Source organism: Uranotaenia lowii, chromosome 3 (genome assembly GCF_029784155.1).
Source record: "Uranotaenia lowii strain MFRU-FL chromosome 3, ASM2978415v1, whole genome shotgun sequence".
Taxonomy (NCBI): domain Eukaryota; kingdom Metazoa; phylum Arthropoda; class Insecta; order Diptera; family Culicidae; genus Uranotaenia; species Uranotaenia lowii.
In genome coordinates this window covers 2,488,274-2,511,173 of record NC_073693.1, presented here as the reverse complement: position 1 = coordinate 2,511,173, position 22,900 = coordinate 2,488,274, and the positions used below count along the sequence as shown (strand labels likewise).

General features: G+C 33.0%; 1 protein-coding gene across 1 annotated transcript in view; it reads right to left on the bottom strand.

The window, feature by feature from the left end:
• Window positions 1-6,138: 6,138 nt before the first annotated feature.
• LOC129758780 (uncharacterized) overlaps window positions 6,139-22,900 on the bottom strand; it is a 342,805-nt gene continuing 326,043 nt past the window's right edge. The window contains exons 9-12 of the mRNA XM_055756400.1: window positions 21,595-21,849; window positions 17,709-17,963; window positions 7,566-7,705; window positions 6,139-7,332 (exon numbers count right to left, since the gene is read on the bottom strand). Of these exons, the coding sequence (XP_055612375.1) occupies window positions 7,165-7,332; window positions 7,566-7,705; window positions 17,709-17,963; window positions 21,595-21,849 (818 nt within the window). The 3' untranslated portion in view covers window positions 6,139-7,164. The remainder of the gene's footprint in view (window positions 7,333-7,565; window positions 7,706-17,708; window positions 17,964-21,594; window positions 21,850-22,900) is intronic.

The following is a 22,900-nucleotide window of genomic DNA, read 5'->3' as shown; positions in this document are numbered from 1 at the left end:
TAGGGAATGTTCACTGAAGAGAAGAATGAGCAAAAAATGATAGTTGTGAATCAAATGGAAGCTTTAAAAATGTGTCTAGGAGCTGTTATCTTCATGAATCTTATATTATAGCTAGCGAACGTTTGTGGTATTGTGGCGAATTGAAAACAAGGTAGGAAGAGAGAGTTTTATTGTAGTTTCAACAGAGCATTCAAAACTCTTTGAAAACAAATGATATATTTACTTAAAGCTTCATTAGTATTTTCAAATCTACCTGGAAGTAACTGATCGAAACAAGAATATAACAAAACGGTCTTGAAACGAGCAGCACAAAACACGCTATAATAAAACCATAATAAAACTTTCTAGTGTTAGTTGGCTTAATTTGTGTTACTTGGGTGGGCCCAGTATCGATCCCTGTGAAACACCTCCCGTGTCGCCCACTGGTCATATAGATGGCGATTGTTTCAGCCTGGTCTGCCACCATAGTAACGGACAGGATAGCGTCCACGCTGCTGCGGCCAAATACCGAACTGTTTGTCGAAGAGACCGTTTTTGCTCTCGGTGTAGAGCTAGATCTGGATCACCTTCTGTCACGCTTCACCGGCTGAATCGAAAATGCCTATATGCTATTAAGCGGCCATGTGGCTTTCCCGGCTTTGACAGAAGAACCTCTTATTCACGTATTATTGTAGTGACGGCCGGAATATTTCTGGGTGTTCCATGATCACGGTTTTCACTGCAACGTTAGGAATGCCGTCAGAACCCGGGAGATAGTTGTTGAAAGTAAGTGTCAAGTTCGATGTTTTAAAAATAATTTTAAAAAATCGATTTAAGCAACTTTCATGTTCTACCTTTAGAAATATTTTAAGGATTCTCCAAGTTGTATCGAAACTATTCCAAGAAGATTTTAAAAGATTTCTTTTTGATCGCCTTCGCCATCGCTTCCCCGATGCATTACCAAAGTTTTCTAATCGGATTAATTTGCCCCATCAGCAGCGGCTCATCTAATTACCATCCCCATGAAACGCCAAACGATTCCAGATTCCACGAACTAAACGAAACAAAACTGTGCTGTCGAGATTCATTTTTTCGCCTCTCTCTCCGGTTGATTTTGTTGATGTAGTTAGTTAGTTAGTTTTGAGTAGTATCGTGGGAGTTATCTCGTTCGCTGCTGTAAATTCATATCTTATAGGATTCACATTCCGCCAATGTTGCAGAAAAACCAAATTGTTCGAGATCGGGGAAGGGGGGAAAAATCAGCTCGAATCGCTACAGTAACTTACCTCGGCTCAAGGATCCTGAAAAGAAAGCCCGGTGAAAGGAGGAAAATAATCCTATTAAAATCGGTCGGTACGGAAAGAAAATTATTGATATAACTGTTCGATAGTGAGAGCACACTCTTATTTTTTTCAACATTTTGCTGAAGTTTTTTACTTCGAAGAATTCCATACTTCAAGACTGATGCTTGGCTGGTGGAAAAGTTTTTTCCATGGGAAATAATTAAGAAGCTTTACTCAATCGTCTTACAAGCTTTGAAAAGCTCAGATTTTAAAATCTTTAGAATGGTTTTATGGTTTGAAACTATCTCTAGAAGCACTACTCTATGTATATATTTAAAAGCAATTTTACTTGATCGGGCGTTATTTACATGTTTTTCGTACATCATATATGTAATGACAAAATTACCTATAAGAATTGGCGAGTTTTGAAAAAAATAAGCCATGAAGATTAGAGCACCTGTATTCGTGGTTGAAAGTTGAGGTTGGAAGAGGTAAAATATTCCACGACTAGTGCAAAAATATCAGAAAATTTATCAAAATATTAACTGATTTTCAAAATTGAAATATTTTTCAATCTTCTCGTTACTGGAAATGAATAAAATAAAACATCCACTTAGCTTATGGGTGTATATGGGGCCTTCCTTCGATATTGAACCAGTGATTGAACGTCCGTTTAGCTGAAAAATACGCCAGGGGAAATCCGGATGGCATAGTACTGGCCATTTCGAATCAATCAATAGAATAAATTAATCTTTTCGCATTTGAACAACTACCCTGCACTTCACCAAAGGTTTTTATATTAAATACACTCATCTTTCAATGAACCCAGCCAATTCAAATTGAGCTTTATAACAAATCTTCTAAATTTCTGACACCATAAAAATTTTCCGACCGCACTGGACCAAGGCTCGCTACGTTTTTTCCGTTCACTTATGTTTGAGAAAAAAGAAAAACTTTCTTCACTCTAGCCTAATCTGACATGTCGAAAATATAATAGATTTTATAAATGATTTGAGAAGTTGGCTTAGACCTCTGAAAATTTTGAGATAAAGTTAATTTTCTGTAATTTACATAAACAGTTCATTTTACAATTGAAAATCTCATATAACATCATAATTTATTAAAAAGGCTCTTTCTCAATATTAAAATTTTAAAGTTTCCTTTTATATTTTCAATAGATATAGGTATCAATTTCAATCACCACGACATATCAATTGAATTATTAAATCTAATTGAGTTAATAAGACAACAAATTAGAAAATAATTTAAAACGATTGCTGAATTGTACAAGAATCGTTTTTATTAATGCAATATAGTGTCTACTCACCATTTTTAGAAACGTTTAAGCCTTCAATTCAAAACAACCATTGTTTTTGCCTTTCTTTCAGAAAGGTATAGTTATCGGTCGATTTGGGAGATCATTAATTATGGGTCTTAGATATACCTTTATAGGTACCTATCGAATCAGCTCGACGAGTTCAGACGATGTCAGTGTATTTGTATGTATTGGTGTGATTTTTTATAAACTTTGTCACTACGTTTTTGCGAAACTGGGAAGTACAATAAAAATGATTTTTGTCTTAAAAAATTTGATTTTTTTCCCTCTTCAATGTATAAAAGAAAGAAAAAAAAACAAAATAGTTTGAAAAATAAATTTTCATAGTAATTATCATCAAATCATCACACCAAAAAACGTGTCAATTTAGCTGGCTGGCCACAACAAGCAATCACTAAAATCAAGATTATCGTATATATGACGTCAAATTATATGTGACGTCATAGATACGCGCTTGCTATCGAAAAGTATGGACCTGTCGATGTGTGAAAGGGGGAACAGACAGGCTTCACTCCCTCTAAGGTTTGATGTCATGGTGACAGAAACCGTATGGGAGGAAGACGCCAGTTAATATTTTCTCGGCCAATGATTGAAATTTTTTCATTTTAATGGTTCAGTTTACACCGAACCATTTCAAAAATTTCGGAACCAAAGCTCCGAATTATTGAACATAAAAATGGTTTTTACCCAGGGGTACGACCCCGAAATTTGTGAAGTCGTTGGTAAGTAGGTCATGCCCACACTGCATGGTACGAAAGCGATAGTAACTTCGCCCAACATTATATTCAGGAACAGATTGCTCTGAGAAGGGGAAAACAACACGGGTACGCGGACGATGTATGCACATCCTCTCATCTTCTCACGTGCCGTTCGTGCTTACGAAGCTTTTTCTTAAGCAGCAACGACAGGAGAGTATTTCGCCCGTGAAAGCAAATTAAATCTAATAAGACAAATGCTACTGAATCCTCTCGAGCTTTAAGCTCTCGAGCTTGTTTTTTTGTTCCCTTTTCTCTTCCTCTCTTCAGATCTAACGTTGCGTTGTTGTTGTTGGGGTTGGTGTCTAGAGGAAAACGATGACGGCTTGGAGGTCAATCTGAACTTTCACTTGCTGAAGCCAATGGAAGATGACAACCAAACAGTAGCGCCACCAAACCCTCCATAGTAGAGTTTGAAGCATTTGGGATTTTTTTTTTGAACATGCATATAAAGCTAAAAAGCTAATAATCATTATTGACAAAGTTGAAGAAACAGAAAAAAAAATTGACTAAATAGACCAATTTGACGAAATTGACAAATTTGACATAATTCATTGATTTGACAAAATTCACTTGATTGAAAAAATCATAAAATTGACAAAATTTATAAAATTGACAAAATCGAGAAAATTGGCAGAATTGACCAAATTGACGATGAAAAACTGGATTAAAATTCACTGAATTGACAATATTGATAAAACTGACAAAATTAACAAACTTGAAAAAATTGACAAAATTGACAAAATCGACAAAGTTGACAAAATTGACAAAATTGACAAAAGAGATGACAAAATTCACTAAATTGACAAAATTGACAAGATTGATAAAACTGACAAAATTGAGAAAATTGAAAAAAATGATTAAATTAACGATGACAAAATCGAAAAAATTCACTAAATTGACAAAATTGACAAGATTGATAAAACTGACAAAAATCGACCAAATTGACAAAATTGATTAAATTGACCAAATTGACCAAATTGACGAAATTGACAAACTTGGCTTAATTCATTGATTTGACAAAATTAGCTTTGCTGAAAAAATCATAAAAATTGATAATATTTATAAATTTGAAAAAAATCGAGAAAATTGGCAGAATTGACAAAATTGACGATGACAAAATCGACAAAATTCACTGAATTGACAAAATTGACAAGATTGATAAAACTGACAAAATTGAAAAAAAAATTACTAAATCAACGATGACAAAATCGACAAAATTCACTCAATTGACAAAATTGACAAGATTGATAAAACTGACAAAAATCTACAAAATTGACCAAATTGACCAAAATGACCAAATTGTCAAAATTCACAAAATTGACAAAATTCACTAAATTTACAAAATTGACAAAATTGAAAAGATTGACAAAATTGACTAGCGAAATTTACAAAATTGACCCAATTGACCAAATTGACAAAATTGACAAGATTGACAAATTGACAAAATTTACAAAATCGAAGAAAATTGACAAAATTGAGAAAATTGGACAAATTGACAATGACAAAATCGACAAAATACACTTAATTGACAAAGCTGACAAAATTGACAAAATTGACAAAATTGACAAAATTGACAAAATTGACAAAATTGACAAAATTGACAAAATTGACAAAATTGACAAAATTGACAAAATTGACAAAATTGACAAAATTGACAAAATTGACAAAATTGACAAAATTGACAAAATTGACAAAATTGACAAAATTAACAAAACTGACCAAATTGACAAATTTGACAAATTTGACAAATTTGACAAAATTGACAAAATTGACAAAATTTTCAAATTTGAAAAAGTTGACAAAATCATGAAAATTGTTAAAATCGACAAAATTGACAAAATCTAGAAAATTGGTTAAATTGACAAAATTTATCAACTAAGAATGCTGACAAAATTATGAAAATTGAAAAAATTGACATTATTGACAAAATTGAAAAAATTACCAAATTAACAAAATTAACAAAATAGACAAAATCAACAAAACAGAATAAAAATCTCAAAATAATAAAATTAAAAATACTACGCTTTCAAAATTTTCAATACTTTTAATTTTCAAAATTTATTCTACCGATTTTCTGCATTTTGGTATCGTATTTTACTCTAGCATTTGAAATTTTATCCAATAATTTTATCTATGTATTTGTTTCATATACTTGAGAGGTTGAATTATTTGAAATACATGGTCATGCACCTTTTTTCAAATTGTATTCTTAATTTTTATACCCCTTCCATTTTGAAGATATCATATGCTGTAACTCCAAAAGGAGTAAATTGAGTTAGATTATAATGTCATAGAAACGGAATCATACATGATATTCCAGAATCTAGTCATTCAAAAATCTCCAACTAGTTGCAAATAAGGTTATTTATATGAAAATTATGATCATATAAAAATACTTTTATCCTAATAAAAACTTTGAATCTTTAATTCCTAAATTCATTTTGGATTTATTGCGTATGAAATTCATTAATCATAATTCATAATTCATTTTGTTTTATATGTACCCAAATATAATTTACAGGCTGAAAGAAAGGCTACAATCCACTGTCAAGTGTATTAAATCGGGTTTTTTAACAAAGGTATACCCGCCTACTTAGATTCATTGACTTGGGTGTCATCTTAGTTTGCACGAACAAATAAAAATTCTTCAGTTTTCAAGAGATACATTTTGTTTTATTCCACTTCCGCACTCACTACTCTAAAAGAGTTCACTTAATACACTCTAAATGGATTTTTGCAGGTTGTTTTTTTTCATCCTCCATCTTCTGGTTTTGATTTTTCGAAGGGAGCTTTATTTTCCATGTTTTTTTTTATCTCGTTCTTTCTCTCTGTCTCTATTGAATGTTCTGGTTTGGTTACGAAATGAAAGCAATGGCTGTGAAATTTACTTTTCACTTCACTTGTTCTGCAGAATGTTGGGCACCACCGCAATTTGATGCTGATATTTTTCGCTCCCCTCCTTCACTATTATTATTATTACTGTTTACTATAAACTCTCCACCTAGTTGGGCCAATTTGTGATAAGCAGTTTGAAACTGTACTACCCGGTCGTTCTATACAAATCCTTTTTCTGTTTGTGGCGCTTTCATAAAAATATGGTTCCGTTTGGTTTTTTTTCTTCTCTTGTTTTGCTATGAGGCGAAAATGATATCTGTTACAATAATTTCGTTTTCTTTTACACTGCTAAACATTCTTCTTCGTATTGTACGTGTTGTGATTTCATTATCGCAATATTTCTTCTTTGTATCAGCTTCAACTCCGAAGCGAGAAAACTCTATTTACAAAACAATTAAAATTCTTATCATAAAACTGTGTGAAACTACACTTGTTTTGTCTTTTTAATTCTTTTTTGAATTTCTCATGCGCATGTTTCTCGACTTACTCGTGGAAATATTTGGTTAATTATCGCTCATCGTCTCGTAGCATTCTATTTATTGTATTCATTTTCACTTTTGTGTTCCGTCAAGCCTTTATTTTTGCTGTTATTCAAAAGAAAGAAAAACTTCTTTGATTATGTTTGTCGTTCGATTATCCTTCAATAAACCACCAGTTGCTGGTGCCATGGGAACGATAAGTTTACTGTGATTCAAATTGCAAAATAAAAACAACGGTAAAGGAGGGATTCTAGGGGGATTTAAATGTGAATGAATGTCTGGACTAAAAAAGTCCTTCAACCGTAAGTAAGCTGCTTATCCTTCTTCTTCCCCCAATCCCAACTAACTACAAAACCATTTCCATGGATGCTGACGCTAAAGTCCTTCCTAAAGGGAGGTTTGAAAGAAATTAAAAGAAACTTTTATGGCCCCGATTAAAAGTAGAACCGGTTGTAGAGAATCGGAAGCTGAAAGTGCTGGACGTCCTTCCGCTTGCTCACATTGACCACGATCTTGAAAGTGCACCGGGCGCTCCATTCGGCCTCGTCGTGCGCTTCGTAGGTGATGAGATGGCTCCCGGCTCCGAAATCCGTTCCCGGGCTCTGATGCAGCCGGAATTGTGTGCCCCCAGCATAGCAGGCGTTTGCATTGGGAAGTGAGAAAAATAAACCGAAGTTAGGAATGCAAGGCACACTGCGTTTGAGTGAACTCCAGTGGAAATTGTTAGTCTGACTTTTCAACATTTATTGGTCTTGAAATGTTCAACAAAAAAACTGGTGTTTAATAAAAATCCTTACAAAAAAAAAATTAAAAACTTTTCCTAGTGTGTACTCACATTGGACTTGGTTATCGTGACGACGCCCACATTGTCCGAGAAGATTGGCTCCTCCCAGGTGGCCTTGACACTCTGATGGCGACCTTCGATGGTGTAGATCTGCGTGTCCGGGCAGAAGTCGACCGTCGGGGGATTGCCAGCTGGAATGTGAAATGAGTGAAATAGGTGGTAAGTAAAAAAATGCAACATGTGTATCAAAATTTGTTTTAAACTGTATTCAAGTTACCACCTATCGATGTTCATGTTCATTAGAAATTTTATGATGCTTTCAAATAATCATTAGTTCATGTAAGGAATTCGATAAACGATTGCTGGTGATTTTGGGAAAATCAATTAGCTATGAAAGCACACTATATAGAAATAATTGCAAAAATCTTCTCGGTTTTTTTTTTATTTGATTAAAGGCCGGATCAATTTTGAAATCCTTCTTTTGTCATTTAGAGTTGAAACATTACAAGGAAGTTGATTAAAAATAATCAATGTTGGAACAAACTGACCAAAATCTTGTATCCAACAAACTTGCATAATCTACATTGCAGAAAATTGAAAAATCGTGTGATTATGTATACAATTGTCGATTAACTGTCGTTTTTCTTATCCCTTTTACCAAACTTAGTTTGTATTAATGAATTTACAATACATTTTGCATTGTTGGATAACTAGTGGCGGTTTAGGTTTTAAGAGGGTTGACTTGAGTCAACAGACTCTTACTAACTTTTTTGAATTTCAGTTTGGAATTCAGATCAAGATTCCAAAATCAGATTTGGTATTCATATCCAGAATCAGAATGCAGTTTGAGAAGTTATGTTAAGAACAAAGATTCTGAATTCAGGTTTAGAATAAAGATTGAGTATTAAGATTGAGTCCAGCTTAACTGCGTCTAAAGATCATATCAAATCAGTGATGTGAATGTGAACTCAGAAAAATAATTTGGATTACGATATGAATTCGGAATGTGAATCCGCAATTTAAATTCTAAATCTTTTGCTTTAAAAAAATTTAAACTAATTATTCAGAATTAACCTACATTTAGAATTTACACGAATCTGATTTTTAAAATCGAAACCCTGGAACTGGAATCTGAATTTGAATTTGAATCTAAATCCAAATTTGAGCTCCTTATCTGAATTCTGAATCAGAACTTTTCTTAGAATTGAACTCTTATTTCGAAATGTTTCAAAAATCCGTATTTTTATAAAAATCGGTATATTAGATTAAAATATTCAGTCCGAACAGCAATTCAACTAAAGAAGTAATTCCATAAAAAAAGATCATTGATGTATTCCTTACTTTATTTACAGGATATTCTTGTTAATATGTACATTCGTGACTCATTTTTTTAATCCTGAAGGTAGGCTCAGAACACCATGTCGACGCTGCGTTCTTCGAACAAAATAAAACCAGCCAAATATTTCAAAATTCAAATTTTCAACAATCAGCAAGCACATGAACTCTGGCTGGATATTTTTAATGCCCTGCTCATATGGTGATGAAAAACAGTCTTGGCAAAGAAAAGAAATTTAGAAAGTGCTGGGTTGACATGCATTTGTTAAAGAATTTCATAAACAAATCTTTATAGATATTTCAGTAAATGTCTAAATAATTGTCTGAGTAAATTGTCTGAAGAGCATAATATTATCCAATCGAATATCTCGCAAATGTTTATTGAAACAAAATACACTCGCATTTTTATAATTCATCATATTATAAGCAATAACTTACGGAACGAGAAACAAACCTGGAACCAAACGTCTATCTTTGTACAAAATATGTCTTCTGGGTCATCTAAGCTCAAGCCAATACGATTCTTGATTACATTTTCTACCCAGTTCCACAATATTTGATCTTATGAACATTGCTGTCCTACTCTTGACAAATTTCGCAAGAAATGCTACCTACTACAGAGAAGATTGATGATTGATTGTACGTCTTTATTCTATATGGATGGATATGATTAAATATTTCGTAAGGTAATGATATGATTAAAGATACATATTTGCTTACGGTTTGCTCAATTAGAAATGCTGGATTGGTAGATTTTTGTAAGAATTGTTAGAATGCTTCGAAAAGGGTTTTACACTGTCACCCTGTCTCGGGATCTAACAAGCTTTGGACACTTCTTAAGTACAGCTGATTCCGCTAAACTCTGAAAAAATTCTGATGATTCCTTAAAATTGACTTATTGGTGATTTGCAGCATAGATTTTTGACATCCAACGTCAACTGGATTTCACTTATAGAACTAAAAAAGAGGTGATGAAAGCTGAATATCAACACGCCTGTGCAAACAAATTGTTTCTTATACTGCGATTTCTGTAAAAACTGTTAAATTTTGTACAATTATGATGACTGAACCCGATAAGAAAATCACTAATTTACTTACGTCAGTGCTTATTGCAAAGGAAAATATTTTAATGAATGATTTTCCTAACAAAATTCAACTATGATATTTTTAGATTTGAATCATGAAGAATTTTTTTCGATAGATATTGATTCTGGAATATGATTGAGACTATGTAAATTACTCTGTTGGACTAATTTGAAAGGGATCTACAGCTGATAATTTGGAAGAAGGTTATCAGAAATCATAACATTAATATTCCAAAATTGAAATTTGCGCTCAAGCTGTGTTAAAATTTACTTTGTTGAACATTTCAAAGCAGTTTTCTACTCTGAGAAATCTGATTTTTGATCATTTTATTTCTCGTAGCAACAAAATTTTTGCATTTTTTACAATACCTAACATCGATTATTTCAGATTAGTAGTTTACTTCAGGGATTTATATTCACACTTTCAGATGGTTCAAATTGTTCAAATTCAAAATTGTTATAAATTAAAATCCCTTCCTTCCGCAAAATATCTTCTAGTTTTAGGAAGAAACGAAATTCATGCTTTATTCAACACACTCAATATTCTCACTCCCTACACTCACTCCCCTCATGATAGTTGATGTGGCGTAAAACATTTTGTCCGGAAATATTTCCTCAAAACTATGCACGTTTCTAAAAATATTTCATGAACATGTTTATTTCAAAGAACTAATTAACATTGGAGATATTATCTTACGAGCGGTTTTTTGAATATGTTAAATTCGAAAGCCTGGGCTGGAATATTCGTTCATCAAGTCGCTTTGTAGGCCGCAAAAAGTTAGTTTTTTTTCTTAAAAACTCAAAATAACAGCGATTAGGTTTAACAATATTTGAACAGTGACGTATTTCACATTTTTTTACCATATTCTTCAAGCAAGCGTTGGTAAATATTTTATTGAACTCCAACAATTTTTCTTTTTCATTTATTTTTTGAAAAAATACCACGCGTTTTGACACTTGAGTTCATAATATCATCACTTTGGGCCCTCTGAACTTCATTTGGAGCAGCAAATCGCTAATATTATTGGCAAAAATAGAATTTATTTGACATATTGGACAAATTATTCCACCCATTAGTGAATATTTAGCAACTATCAAGATGGTAATTGGCGATTTGCAACAAAAAACGACTCTCAGATGCCCTGCGATCAAAATGACGATTCCTGTCATTCGCAGGTTTATTATTGGCGATTTGCAGCTCCAAACGACGTTCAGAGGGCACTTCAATCGACAGGATGACATTATGGGTGGAAATGTCATTTCGCGTACTATTTTTTCCAAAACAAATCGAAAAAATTTAATATTTCGATGTTTGAGAAAATGGTAAGAAATATTTTTCTACACAATCGTTTATACTTTCAAAACCCATCTATGGATCGATATGTATTATTTTTTAGTTTTCCGGTTGGCTGGGTGGTGGCAACGTGCGTGGAAGGCTTACCTGAAGTGAGAATGTTCCCTGTGCCATCTTTCGGAAGTTATGCGTTCGTTAAATTGGGCAAATTTACGCCAATTGGCGATTTGCAGTAAAACTATTTGACATGCAGCGCTAACTAGATTTCAGTTACGGAACTAACAAAAGCGTGATGATATAGCTGTTTTTAACACAGCAGTCAATGGGAGTTGTTTTCAAAATTGTGGTTTTTGCGGAAACTGGCAAATTTTGGACAGTGAATATGGCAGATTCGGGTAAGAAAATCTCCGATTTACTAGTCCTGATGGCAAGTTAAGCAAGTTTAGTTTTTTTGTAATGTTTTAATAAAAATACATTTGTGATTTTTGAAGATTCAAACCAAGGGGAAGCTATTCCAATATGGTGGATAAGCTTGACTACGTTGGAGATTCTGTTCGGCCAATCCAGAAAGGGTCCGCAGTTTTTGAAACCAATCACGTACTTTTAATCGTTTACCGGAAGGTGGTGTCTATGTCGAAGCCAATGTGGAGCACTTCTTTCCTTTTTTCCTATTCCCTTTTGGTGTTGGGGAAGTAAAATAATTCACGCTTTCTATCACAACATTATCTTAAATTTTTTCGACCGTTTGTCGATGCACCAATGAGTTTTATATACGGAAAGGATGTTTTCTTGAAAACTCGGCGCGAATCTACAACAGTGTTTAAATTAAGGTTACCAGAATTTTTACAGCACGTATCCGGGCCGGACAAACCGGGCAATTTTTATATAAAAACCTGGCAAAATCCAGGCATACGATTTCAAATTGACGACCATAAATCCGGGCAATATCCGGGCAAATTTTGTCAAAACTCAGAAATCCCTAAACAAAAATCAAGAAAAAAAATTTAAAAAAATTGATCATAACTCATCGATAGATTTTGAACTGCATTTTAGGGTTCCAAAAAACCTTCCATGATTATTTTTATAAAACTTGCTCAAAAAATTTCGTTTTGGAGATGTTTGTCGTTTTTTGTTTGGATTGTTTGGAGATGTTTGTCGTTTATTTGCCAAATAAAGTGAATAAATCTAGGCAAAATCCGGGCATTTTTAAATGGAATCCGGGCAACCGGGCCGGGCCGGACTGTTCTTCAATTTAGTATTAAATATCCGGGCAAACCCGGATAAAACCGGGCAATCTGGCAACCTTAATTTAAATGGGTTTATGTCTAGGCACAGCTTTAAATATGAACAAAAATCTGACGGGTTATAAAATCTCCATCGTTAAAATTTGAGCAAACTTTTTTCGAGCGGTTCCTCGAAAATTCCGAAAATTTGCTCCATTTAACGAACCTCTAGCTTCCGAAAGGTGGCACATGGAACATTCCTACTTCAGGTAATCCTTCCACGCTGTTGCACGTTGGCACCACCCAGCTGTTTACTGAAAACTTAAAAATAATACATATCGATCAATAGCTGGGTTTTGAAAGTATGATCGATGGTGTAGAACACATTTTCTTACCATTTTCTCCTATCCAATCTGGATAAAAACTACTTCAAACACCGAAATATTAAATTTTTTTGGTTTGTTTTGGAAAATAGTACGCGAAATGATATTTCCATCCATAATATCATCATTTTGATCGAAGTGCCCTCTGAACGTCGTTTGGAGTAGTAAATCTCCAATTCTTTTTTCAAGTCCAGTAGGCGAATTCAATGCCTACACTAAAACATTCTTTACGTCATTTAATGTTCATTTTTCTTAGGCCATCAATCGCATGCTTCAAGTCTCCAAAAAAAAATAACCCGCGATGCGTCGTTATGATTTTCAACGTCGCTACGTTAAAGCCCTTCACTAAAAGTGCGGCAGACTGTCACCGCGGAGTTCTAATCGCACTGTCAAAAGTCGTTCCAATCGAGCATAACCATCTTTCAAAGGCCTACGTAGGGTTGCGACGTTTCGTTTATTGGCAAAGCAGCTGTTATTATAATAAGGTTGCCAGATTGCCCAGTTTATCCGGGTTTTCCAGGAAATTTAATATAAAATTTGGGAAAACTCCGGTCCGGTCCGGTTGCCCGGATTTCATTTGAAATGCCTGGATTTTGCCTGGGTTTATGCACATTTTCATTCTCAAATCAAGCTTTAAAAAACAAATTGTTTTGTAGATATTTTTAATGCGTCCAAAACGAAATTTTTTGAGAATGTTTAAAAAAATTATCTTGAAAGATTTTTTTGAAAACCTAATATACGATTTAAAATCTGATGATAGATTTTGATAAAAAAAAGCTTTTTCAACATTACTTCTTGATTTTTGAAGAGTTATTCCTAGGTTTTGACCGGGTGGCTACTGAAAAAAAATCTGGCAACCTTAGGTTATAAGCACTCATATTTTGATTTTTATCTGCACGTATAATGTGTACACAAATGTCAAAATGTGAAGTATGTTTGTCAAAACAATAAGAGAAAATTCGAAAAATTCGTTAGGATTTGATTAGATTGGATTTCAATTGGATTAAAGAATAAGGTAAGAAAAAGTGAACTACGTAATCGTTCATACTTTTCAAACACGTGTATAATTCAATTGATCTTAATTTTCAGTTTCCGGATAAGCCGTTTTGTGCCTAAGTACAACAGCAATGAGAGCCTGCGTTTAATTAGAATCTTTACAGTACAGAGCAGTAAGAATTATTTTAGAATTGTCACTAAACCGTTCGTTAGATGATAATCTTTAACAAGAATTAGTTTTCAAAAATTGAATATGCTTCTGAAACATTTTTAGTTTCTAGCCGAGTTTTGAAGAAATATTTCTGAACGAGAAACTTAATCGCCAAATCAGCATACATTTGGATACAGAAGGCTTAAAAATGTGTGCGTATGTGGAGGAAAGTGTGAATTTAGGTTGCTTCACCGAATTCAAACGGAATTTGGCGAGATGCAAGAATGCAAGATGCAAGAAGATTCACCGCAGATCAATTGCAGATCCATGAGCTTTACTCCATTCTTTTACAAAAGCGATCAAAAATCGATATTTTTTAAAATTCATTTTAAAATTTTTGTGGTGCAATTTTCTACATAAGAACTATCGAACCATCAATACTTAAAAAAAAAAAAGGAAATGAAACAAATTGGAGTTTGAGATATAAAAATTGTAACAAATAATTGAAGAAAGTAATTCTATAATTTGATTTTCTAATCACGAAACAAAGGTTGGAAAAAGGTAAGCTTACAATTTGAAGGAACAATTATTAGTGTAAATCGTTGCCAAGATTGAACAGTCTGCATCGAGCAGTCGTCGAGTTCGGTTCGAATTCGAATTTCTGGTAGCGCGTCGGTGTTTGTCGTGTGGGTGAGGCGAAAAACTAAATCGATCGGTGCAAAAGAACAATTTTGAATCGAAGGGCAGTCAACTTGTGTGATTGAATGTGAAAGAAATAGTTGTCGCATCAATAGTGTTCTCATTTGCTTGGGAATGTTCCCGTTAAATTTGGAAAATCTGCCCAAATAAGTGCACTCTTATTGAAACGTCTACAGCCGAGACAAGTTCTAACATGCGCGTGTGTTGTACGAGGGAGTGACCAAACGCGGACTATTTTTTTTTTTTTTTTTCAATCAAAGCAAGCGTTGCGCGTCATGATTTGGATGGGGTGAAAATTGCGTGGGGAGAAGTCTGCATCTACTTTGCTTTCGCTTTTCCTATTTTGCAATTTCATTGATTAAGGGCTATTTTCGTCTTGATTGTTTTTTTTTATTAATGATGCATGATTCAAGCAATTCAATTTTTGGTGATACTATTTGGGATGACCAACTCACGGCCTGAACGAAAAGTTTTAGGCTTACATTCGGAAAGAAATGTGCTTGCGTGTGATGCAAGTGATTTTATGTAGGGACGAGTAAGGAAAAGCAACAAGCCGATTTCACTAAAAACAAAGAATGGTGTTTTACTGATAATGCTGAATACTGAGGCACAGAGTCTGCATAGCGAATGTGACTAAGCTCCGAGCAATTCGAAGATTATTTGTGATGTGGAAAGGGATTTAAGATGTGGAGTAATCAATGCAGTCTTAATGTGAAATTGGATTAAGTATCCTATCCATTGTAGCGAAAGTCATTGTTTTCAGCAATCATAAAAGGGTGTATTTTTGGTGAAGTAGACGCAGTGGATCAATGAGAAAATGTGGAGACAAGATTCAAAAGTGGTATGAAAATTGAAATGAAATATCTGTTCGCAATTTGTAAAGCAATTGTTAGTAACATAAGAATCCCACAAAATTCATCGAAAATTTTAATTTTGGGAAAGGTTAAGTTGAAAAGTGTGAAATAGATTTTGCAGGAAAAAAAGAGAGGAATGCTCTGGGGAAATTTGTGAATAAATGGAAGATTAGTGGTTTACGCGGGAAAGGAAAAAAGTTTCTATTAAATCAAGTGGCAATAAGAAACCAATTTTGGGTAATGTTCTAGGAAGGGATCAGGTAAGGTAATTTAGAAGTGTGATTACAAGGTAAGATTTCAAAGTGTTAATGAAAATTTATAAAAATTATTTGCCTATATATCAGAACGATCAATCATCTGCAAACTGGCCAGGTATATACACGGATGCCGGAATACCTGTGAAAATTTATAAAATTGTAGATTTTATAAATTTCTAACTGGTTTTGGAGGTGATTGATACATTCTTCCAGAATAAACTCAAACAGCGACACGAAATACATTCACCCACAACAAATGACACGAAGCCATGGTGCCGGGTATGACACACTATGCATTGGAGATAAGCCGATTTGATAATCTAAAGAATGCAGAGGTTTCATACTTTGGTAAAACTGCGGTGAATCCGTGCACCCATGGTGGATTACCTACATACATACATAAATCGTTGCCAAGATTGAACACAAAAACGTAATTTATATCGTTACTGAAACCAAAACCGTAATTTATATCGTTACTGAAACCAAAACCGATTTTAATTCTTAATAAATTTTCTCAGAGTAGGAAACTTTAATACAGTTTTTCAAGAAGAAGCTAAGAGTTCCTATTTTAATCATAATTTTTTTTTATTATATTCAAAAATTCTATTAGAAATATTTTTCAATATTCACCTTCAAAATCACTGGATTTAATGTGATAATTTATAAAAGAAAAATCAAAATTTCAACTGATCGATCGTTTTTGGAAATTCGTAATTTTCACAGAAATATACTTCCATTTATCCGAGATTAAGCTGAAATGGTCAAGATATAAATTGATTTCCTTGCACTAATGCCTTCTTTTCGAGTGCTTTGCTATTGAAGAGTTTTCAACAATAAAAAATTTGAACAAAACTTTAATACGAATTTCATCAATGGAACATTAGTTTGAGTATTTTATTTTAAATTAAACAGTGAATCTATCATAATTTTTTAACGTCTGAATCAGTTGCTAAAATCAATTTCTATTGGAACGGCTGCTGGGATTCTGAAATTCAATAAATGTTTTTTTCTGAGAAAACCATGAAAAACACCATTTGCTTATTCAAAAAGCATTGCAAAAGTAAATCGAAGTTTTTCTTATCTAGTTCAATCATTGCTTTTGTCCGTGTTAAAAATGTCCATGTTTTTTTTTACTGTTCATCATTGAAACATTAAATCTAAGCTCTTATTACAATCTTACAGTGAAAATAGATGAACTTGATATTGATCAGATAAAAATATGATACGAAGAAAATATTACCATGAAAAATAATCACATGGCATCTCAAAGTATGTTTCAGAAATCGGCTATTTTGACTTCTTTTATTATAAAATCTTTTCTTCAGGAACTGTAAGAGATTTCAACATAAAAATTGAAACTCCTATCTATTGGAATATGGGAGAAAATAAGTATTCTTTATAGTATTCGCCTTTTCATGTTCTATGTAGGGTTTTAATAAATGCACTCATGAGAACAGGATATCATTTCTTTATGAAAGCTTCTTTTAGACAAAATGGAACTTTCAAACACATCTTTTAGTAAAACAGGAACACTTGGATGCTTGTTCGTTAAAACTTTCACTCGGTATCAAAATATGCGAAAGTAGTTAATCAAATGCAAAGACAGTCCATTACCTGAAGCTCAAATTATCCCCGGGCACAATTTGCCCATAATTCGTGCTGTCACTAACGAGCCATGCCAGGTCATCGAAGTTGAGGATTGACCTACACTATTTCAAGATTAAATCCGTGTGCTGAGAACAAGCTGCTGCTGCTGATGCTGACCTTTGATCTATTTTCTAACGAGCAATAAAGTGACCGGACAATATAATGTATTCATCCGAAAAAAGAACCCTCTGCTGTTATACTCCAGAGATCAAACATGCAGAATCGGGTCATCTGAGAGAAGAAGAAAAAACACCAGAAAATATAGCTTACCCATCACATGAACGGTGAAACTGCAGCTAGCGGTCAATTTCGAGACCGGATGCTTGGCCGTATAGCTGATATTGGTTTCCCCGAGGGGCAGCTGCAGAAGGTCCCGTTTGGCCCAGAAAGGTTCCGCCACGATGTCCCGATCCCAGCTGACGTCCGTTTTGGGCCGCCTCAGTTTGACCGCCGTTTGGCTCGTCTCGTTCGGATGCAACTCTACGTTGACACTCGTCGGGCAGGTCAATCGAGGCTGAGGATATCCTAGAGAGAGCGCGAGAAAAAAAAAATGGAAAATCATTGTTAGCATCTGCCTTAGAGGCGGACAGCTTAACTGCCGAAAGCGCAGTTTTGGAGATATGGCACATTCACGAGGAGGTGTTGAAAAATTCACTCAATGTTAGTCCTGACTTGATTGTTTTTGAACAATGTGTGCGCTGGCTGGGCAACGTTTCAAATTCACTGAAATATTTTCTCTTAAAACGATTATTTTCTTGATCCACTTTGATAGTTTATTCCGAAAAGTGACATTATTTCATTCATTATTCTTAAATGAAGCCTGTTAAAGTCACAGTTTAAAATTTATAAAAAAAAAAAATTACTAAAAAACTACGTCAAGTCGAGCAATGCCCGAAACCCGAACACTAGGACTCGAAAGAAGTGAAGTTTTCCATTTCAAATTGGGTGTGATTCAGTTTTCACCTCATCGAACTTGGCAAGAGGAATAGTTATGCAGAGTGCCGGCTGAAGCAAGGCCAAACGATAGCAAACGAAAGGACCAACTTTGGTGACCGGCTGTATTCGTTTGCGTTCACAACAATCTGGACACAATCGAGATGTGAAAACTGCACGTTATCGAAATCGAGACTTGGACGAGAAAGTTTTGCCGGCCAATTGATCCAATTTAAGCCATTCGGTTCCATTTGAACTGAAATTTTCCCTTCTCTTTTTGCAGCAAATCAATGTTTTGGCGGGGATTTTGGCTTCAAGAAAAAAAAGTTCAACTATATTCAAATAAGATTTTCGATGTTATCGCTAAACCGCATAAAGACCGTTCATTTTTGAAAAAGGCGAGAGAAGGGAAACATTTTAATGCATTGAGTTTTGCTTATGAAAGATTCTGGAAATAGAGAGTATTTCATGGATTGAAAAAAAAAACTCTTGTTCAAATTTTAACAAATTTGCATTCTAAATTCATCATTATTCATTTCAAGTCTCGCTTCCCAATTTTCAACTCTTAATTTACATTTCTATATCCTGAATTCTGAATTTATATTCATCGATTCTCTATCATCCAACATTTATTCAAATTCTAAAATTTCAAATGACCAATGTATTATCTCTAATTAAAATTTTGAAATCTCAATTTTCAACACAAAACTTTGAAATTTCAATAAGACAAAAATAACAAAAATGACAAAAATTACAAAAAATTCAAAAACGACAAAAAAAAACAAAAATTACAAAAATTACCAACATTACATAAATAACAAAAATAACAAGAATAACAACAATTACAAAAATTACAAAAATTCAAAATTAAAAAAAACAAAAATTTAAAAATTTAAAAATAAACAAAAATTACAAAAATTACAAGAGTTACAAAAATAACAAAGATGACAAAAATGACAAAAATTACAAAAATTAAAAATTACAAAAATTACAAAAATGACAAAAATTACAAAAAATACAAAAATTACAAAAATTACAAAAATTAAAAATTACAAAAATTACAAAAATTACAAAAATTACAAAAATTACAAAAAATACAAAAATGACAAAAATGACAAAAATGACAAAAATGACAAAAATGACAAAAATGACAAAAATGACAAAAATGACAAAAATGACAAAAATGACAAAAATGACAAAAATGACAAAAATGACAAAATTCACAAAAATGACAAAAATGACAAAAATGTCAAAAATGACAAAAATGACAAAAATGACAAAAATGACAAAAATGACAAAAATGACAAAAATGACAAAAATGACAAAAATGACAAAAATGACAAAAATGACAAAAATGACAAAAATGACAAAAATGACAAAAATGACAAAAATGACAAAAATGACAAAAATGACAAAAATGACAAAAATGACAAAAATGACAAAAATGACAAAAATGACAAAAATGACAAAAATGACAAAAATGACAAAAATGACAAAAATGACAAAAATGACAAAAATGACAAAAATGACAAAAATGACAAAAATGACAAAAATGACAAAAATGACAAAAATGACAAAAATGACAAAAATTACAAAAATGACAAAAATGACAAAAATGACAAAAATGACAAAAATGACAAAAATGACAAAAATGACAAAAATGACAAAAATGACAAAAATGACAAAAATGACAAAAATGACAAAAATGACAAAAATGACAAAAATGACAAAAATGACAAAAATGACAAAAATGACAAAAATGACAAAAATGACAAAAATGACAAAAATGACAAAAATGACAAAAATGACAAAAATGACAAAAATGACAAAAATGACAAAAATGACAAAAATGACAAAAATGACAAAAATGACAAAAATGACAAAAATGACAAAAATGACAAAAATGACAAAAATGACAAAAATGACAAAAATGACAAAAATGACAAAAATGACAAAAATGACAAAAATGACAAAAATGACAAAAATGACAAAAATGACAAAAATGACAAAAATGACAAAAATGACAAAAATGACAAAAATGACAAAAATGACAAAAATGACAAAAATGACAAAAATGACAAAAATGACAAAAATGACAAAAATGACAAAAATGACAAAAATGACAAAAATGACAAAAATGACAAAAATGACAAAAATGACAAAAATGACAAAAATGACAAAAATGACAAAAATGACAAAAATGACAAAAATGACAAAAATGACAAAAATGACAAAAATGACAAAAATGACAAAAATGACAAAAATGACAAAAATGACAAAAATGACAAAAATGACAAAAATGACAAAAATGACAAAAATGACAAAAATGACAAAAATGACAAAAATGACAAAAATGACAAAAATGACAAAAATGACAAAAATGACAAAAATGACAAAAATGACAAAAATGACAAAAATGACAAAAATGACAAAAATGACAAAAATGACAAAAATGACAAAAATGACAAAAATGACAAAAATGACAAAAATGACAAAAATGACAAAAATGACAAAAATGACAAAAATGACAAAAATGACAAAAATGACAAAAATGACAAAAATGACAAAAATGACAAAAATGACAAAAATGACAAAAATGACAAAAATGACAAAAATGACAAAAATGACAAAAATGACAAAAATGACAAAAATGACAAAAATGACAAAAATGACAAAAATGACAAAAATGACAAAAATGACAAAAATGACAAAAATGACAAAAATGACAAAAATGACAAAAATGACAAAAATGACAAAAATGACAAAAATGACAAAAATGACAAAAATGACAAAAATGACAAAAATGACAAAAATGACACAAAAATGACACAAAAATGACACAAAAATGACACAAAATGACACAAAAATGACACAAAAATGACATAAAAAATATACCAAAATGACAGAAAAATGACACAAAAATGACACAAAAATGACACAAAAATGATACAAAAATTACACAAAAATAACACAAAAATGACACTTGCGTGTTTTTTTTAATTTTTTTTTCTTTTCCTACTTTTGGTGATTTTGGACATTCATATCATTGTGATGTTTATTTCATTTTTGTTATTTTTGTTACTACTACAGTAGTTCTCGTTTCCTTCATTAGGTGATCGTCAAAAATTTTATGCCAACAGCGTCAATAGTTTGTTGTGTTGATACAACATAGATAATCGAAAGGATTGGAAAAAAATCGCTTAAAGATAGTTTTACTACTTACTTATACAGGTTCCACTTTCATCGCCGATCCACTCGCCACTGGTTCCGCAGATTTTGGCAAACTTTCCCTCCAGTCGATATCCTGTGGGACATTTCAGCAAACACTGGCTGCCAGGTCGATTGATGATCTTCATCCGTCCTCCGTCGGGTCCATCGACGATCTCATCCAGTGGCCGGCTACATTCGAGATACCCATGACGCGGAGGGAAAAGAGGCGGACAGGCCACATCCGAAAGGTGCAAGGAATCGTTTAGCGCTGCAAGGGGAAAACCGAAAAGATAGATACTCCTATAAATCAATGAATCTTTAGGCGGGAATTTCTTAGAATCAAATGAACCAAAAACGAACAGACACTTTTAAAGATTCCTCTGCGAACCATGTTCAGAATACGTAATCAGCGACGGCAAGCAAGTTTGAATTTCAATTTTCAACCTCACGCAGGCTTTCCGAATGAGTCACGTTCCATTTTCCGATTTAGCGGCTAACCGGAAAACTCATCCTCGAAAATCCGGGGATTCGACGGTGCATATCGATGACGACGACGGTTTGCATTGAAACATTGGCGTTTGAAATTGGATCGCGGTGAATGGAGGAAGAAGCAGAAAGACAATTTCAATGAAAAATGTCTTTGTTGCACTTGGGAGGCCACACGACGGACTTCGTATTTCTCGAAAATCTCATTTCAATGCACGATTATTGCTCCGGATAGCGCGTCGTTTCTTTTTGAATCAGGTAGCAAATCGTGCGGAAAAATTTTCTATTGTTTCTGCTCTTCTGGCTCTAGAAAAATTTTTTCCCTTTATGATAGCTCTATAAATCTTTTTTTTTCCCAAAATGACAATTTAAACCATTTGACCTTTCAAATCAGAAGAAAGATACTTGGAATTGAATTCATGCTAATTTTGATGTTAAGTAGATACTTATCAGTGAAAAAATTACACAAAAATTAACTAATGACTAGCGAACCTTTTTCTTAGAATTTCAAAATGCCAACAATCGGACAAGAGAACGTGGGTGGGATTTTGGTGGTGTTTGAATAATGAGCATTCGTTTAAAAGTGAACAACCACACCGCCGTTCGCTAATAAACACAGCGAAATGAGTGGAATTTTGATTAACACCGGCGAATATTTGGATTCATTTAGCTTTCATTCATTGGTGAGCTTGCAATTTGAAGGCCATTAGTGGTGGTGTTACAGAACAAAAAAGCAGCTCCATTTCGGAAGCGCTTCGGTCATTATTTAATCGTTATTGGGAACGCAAGTCAAAAGCCCCGTCGGTTGGGCTTAGGACCTACCGGAAAATTTA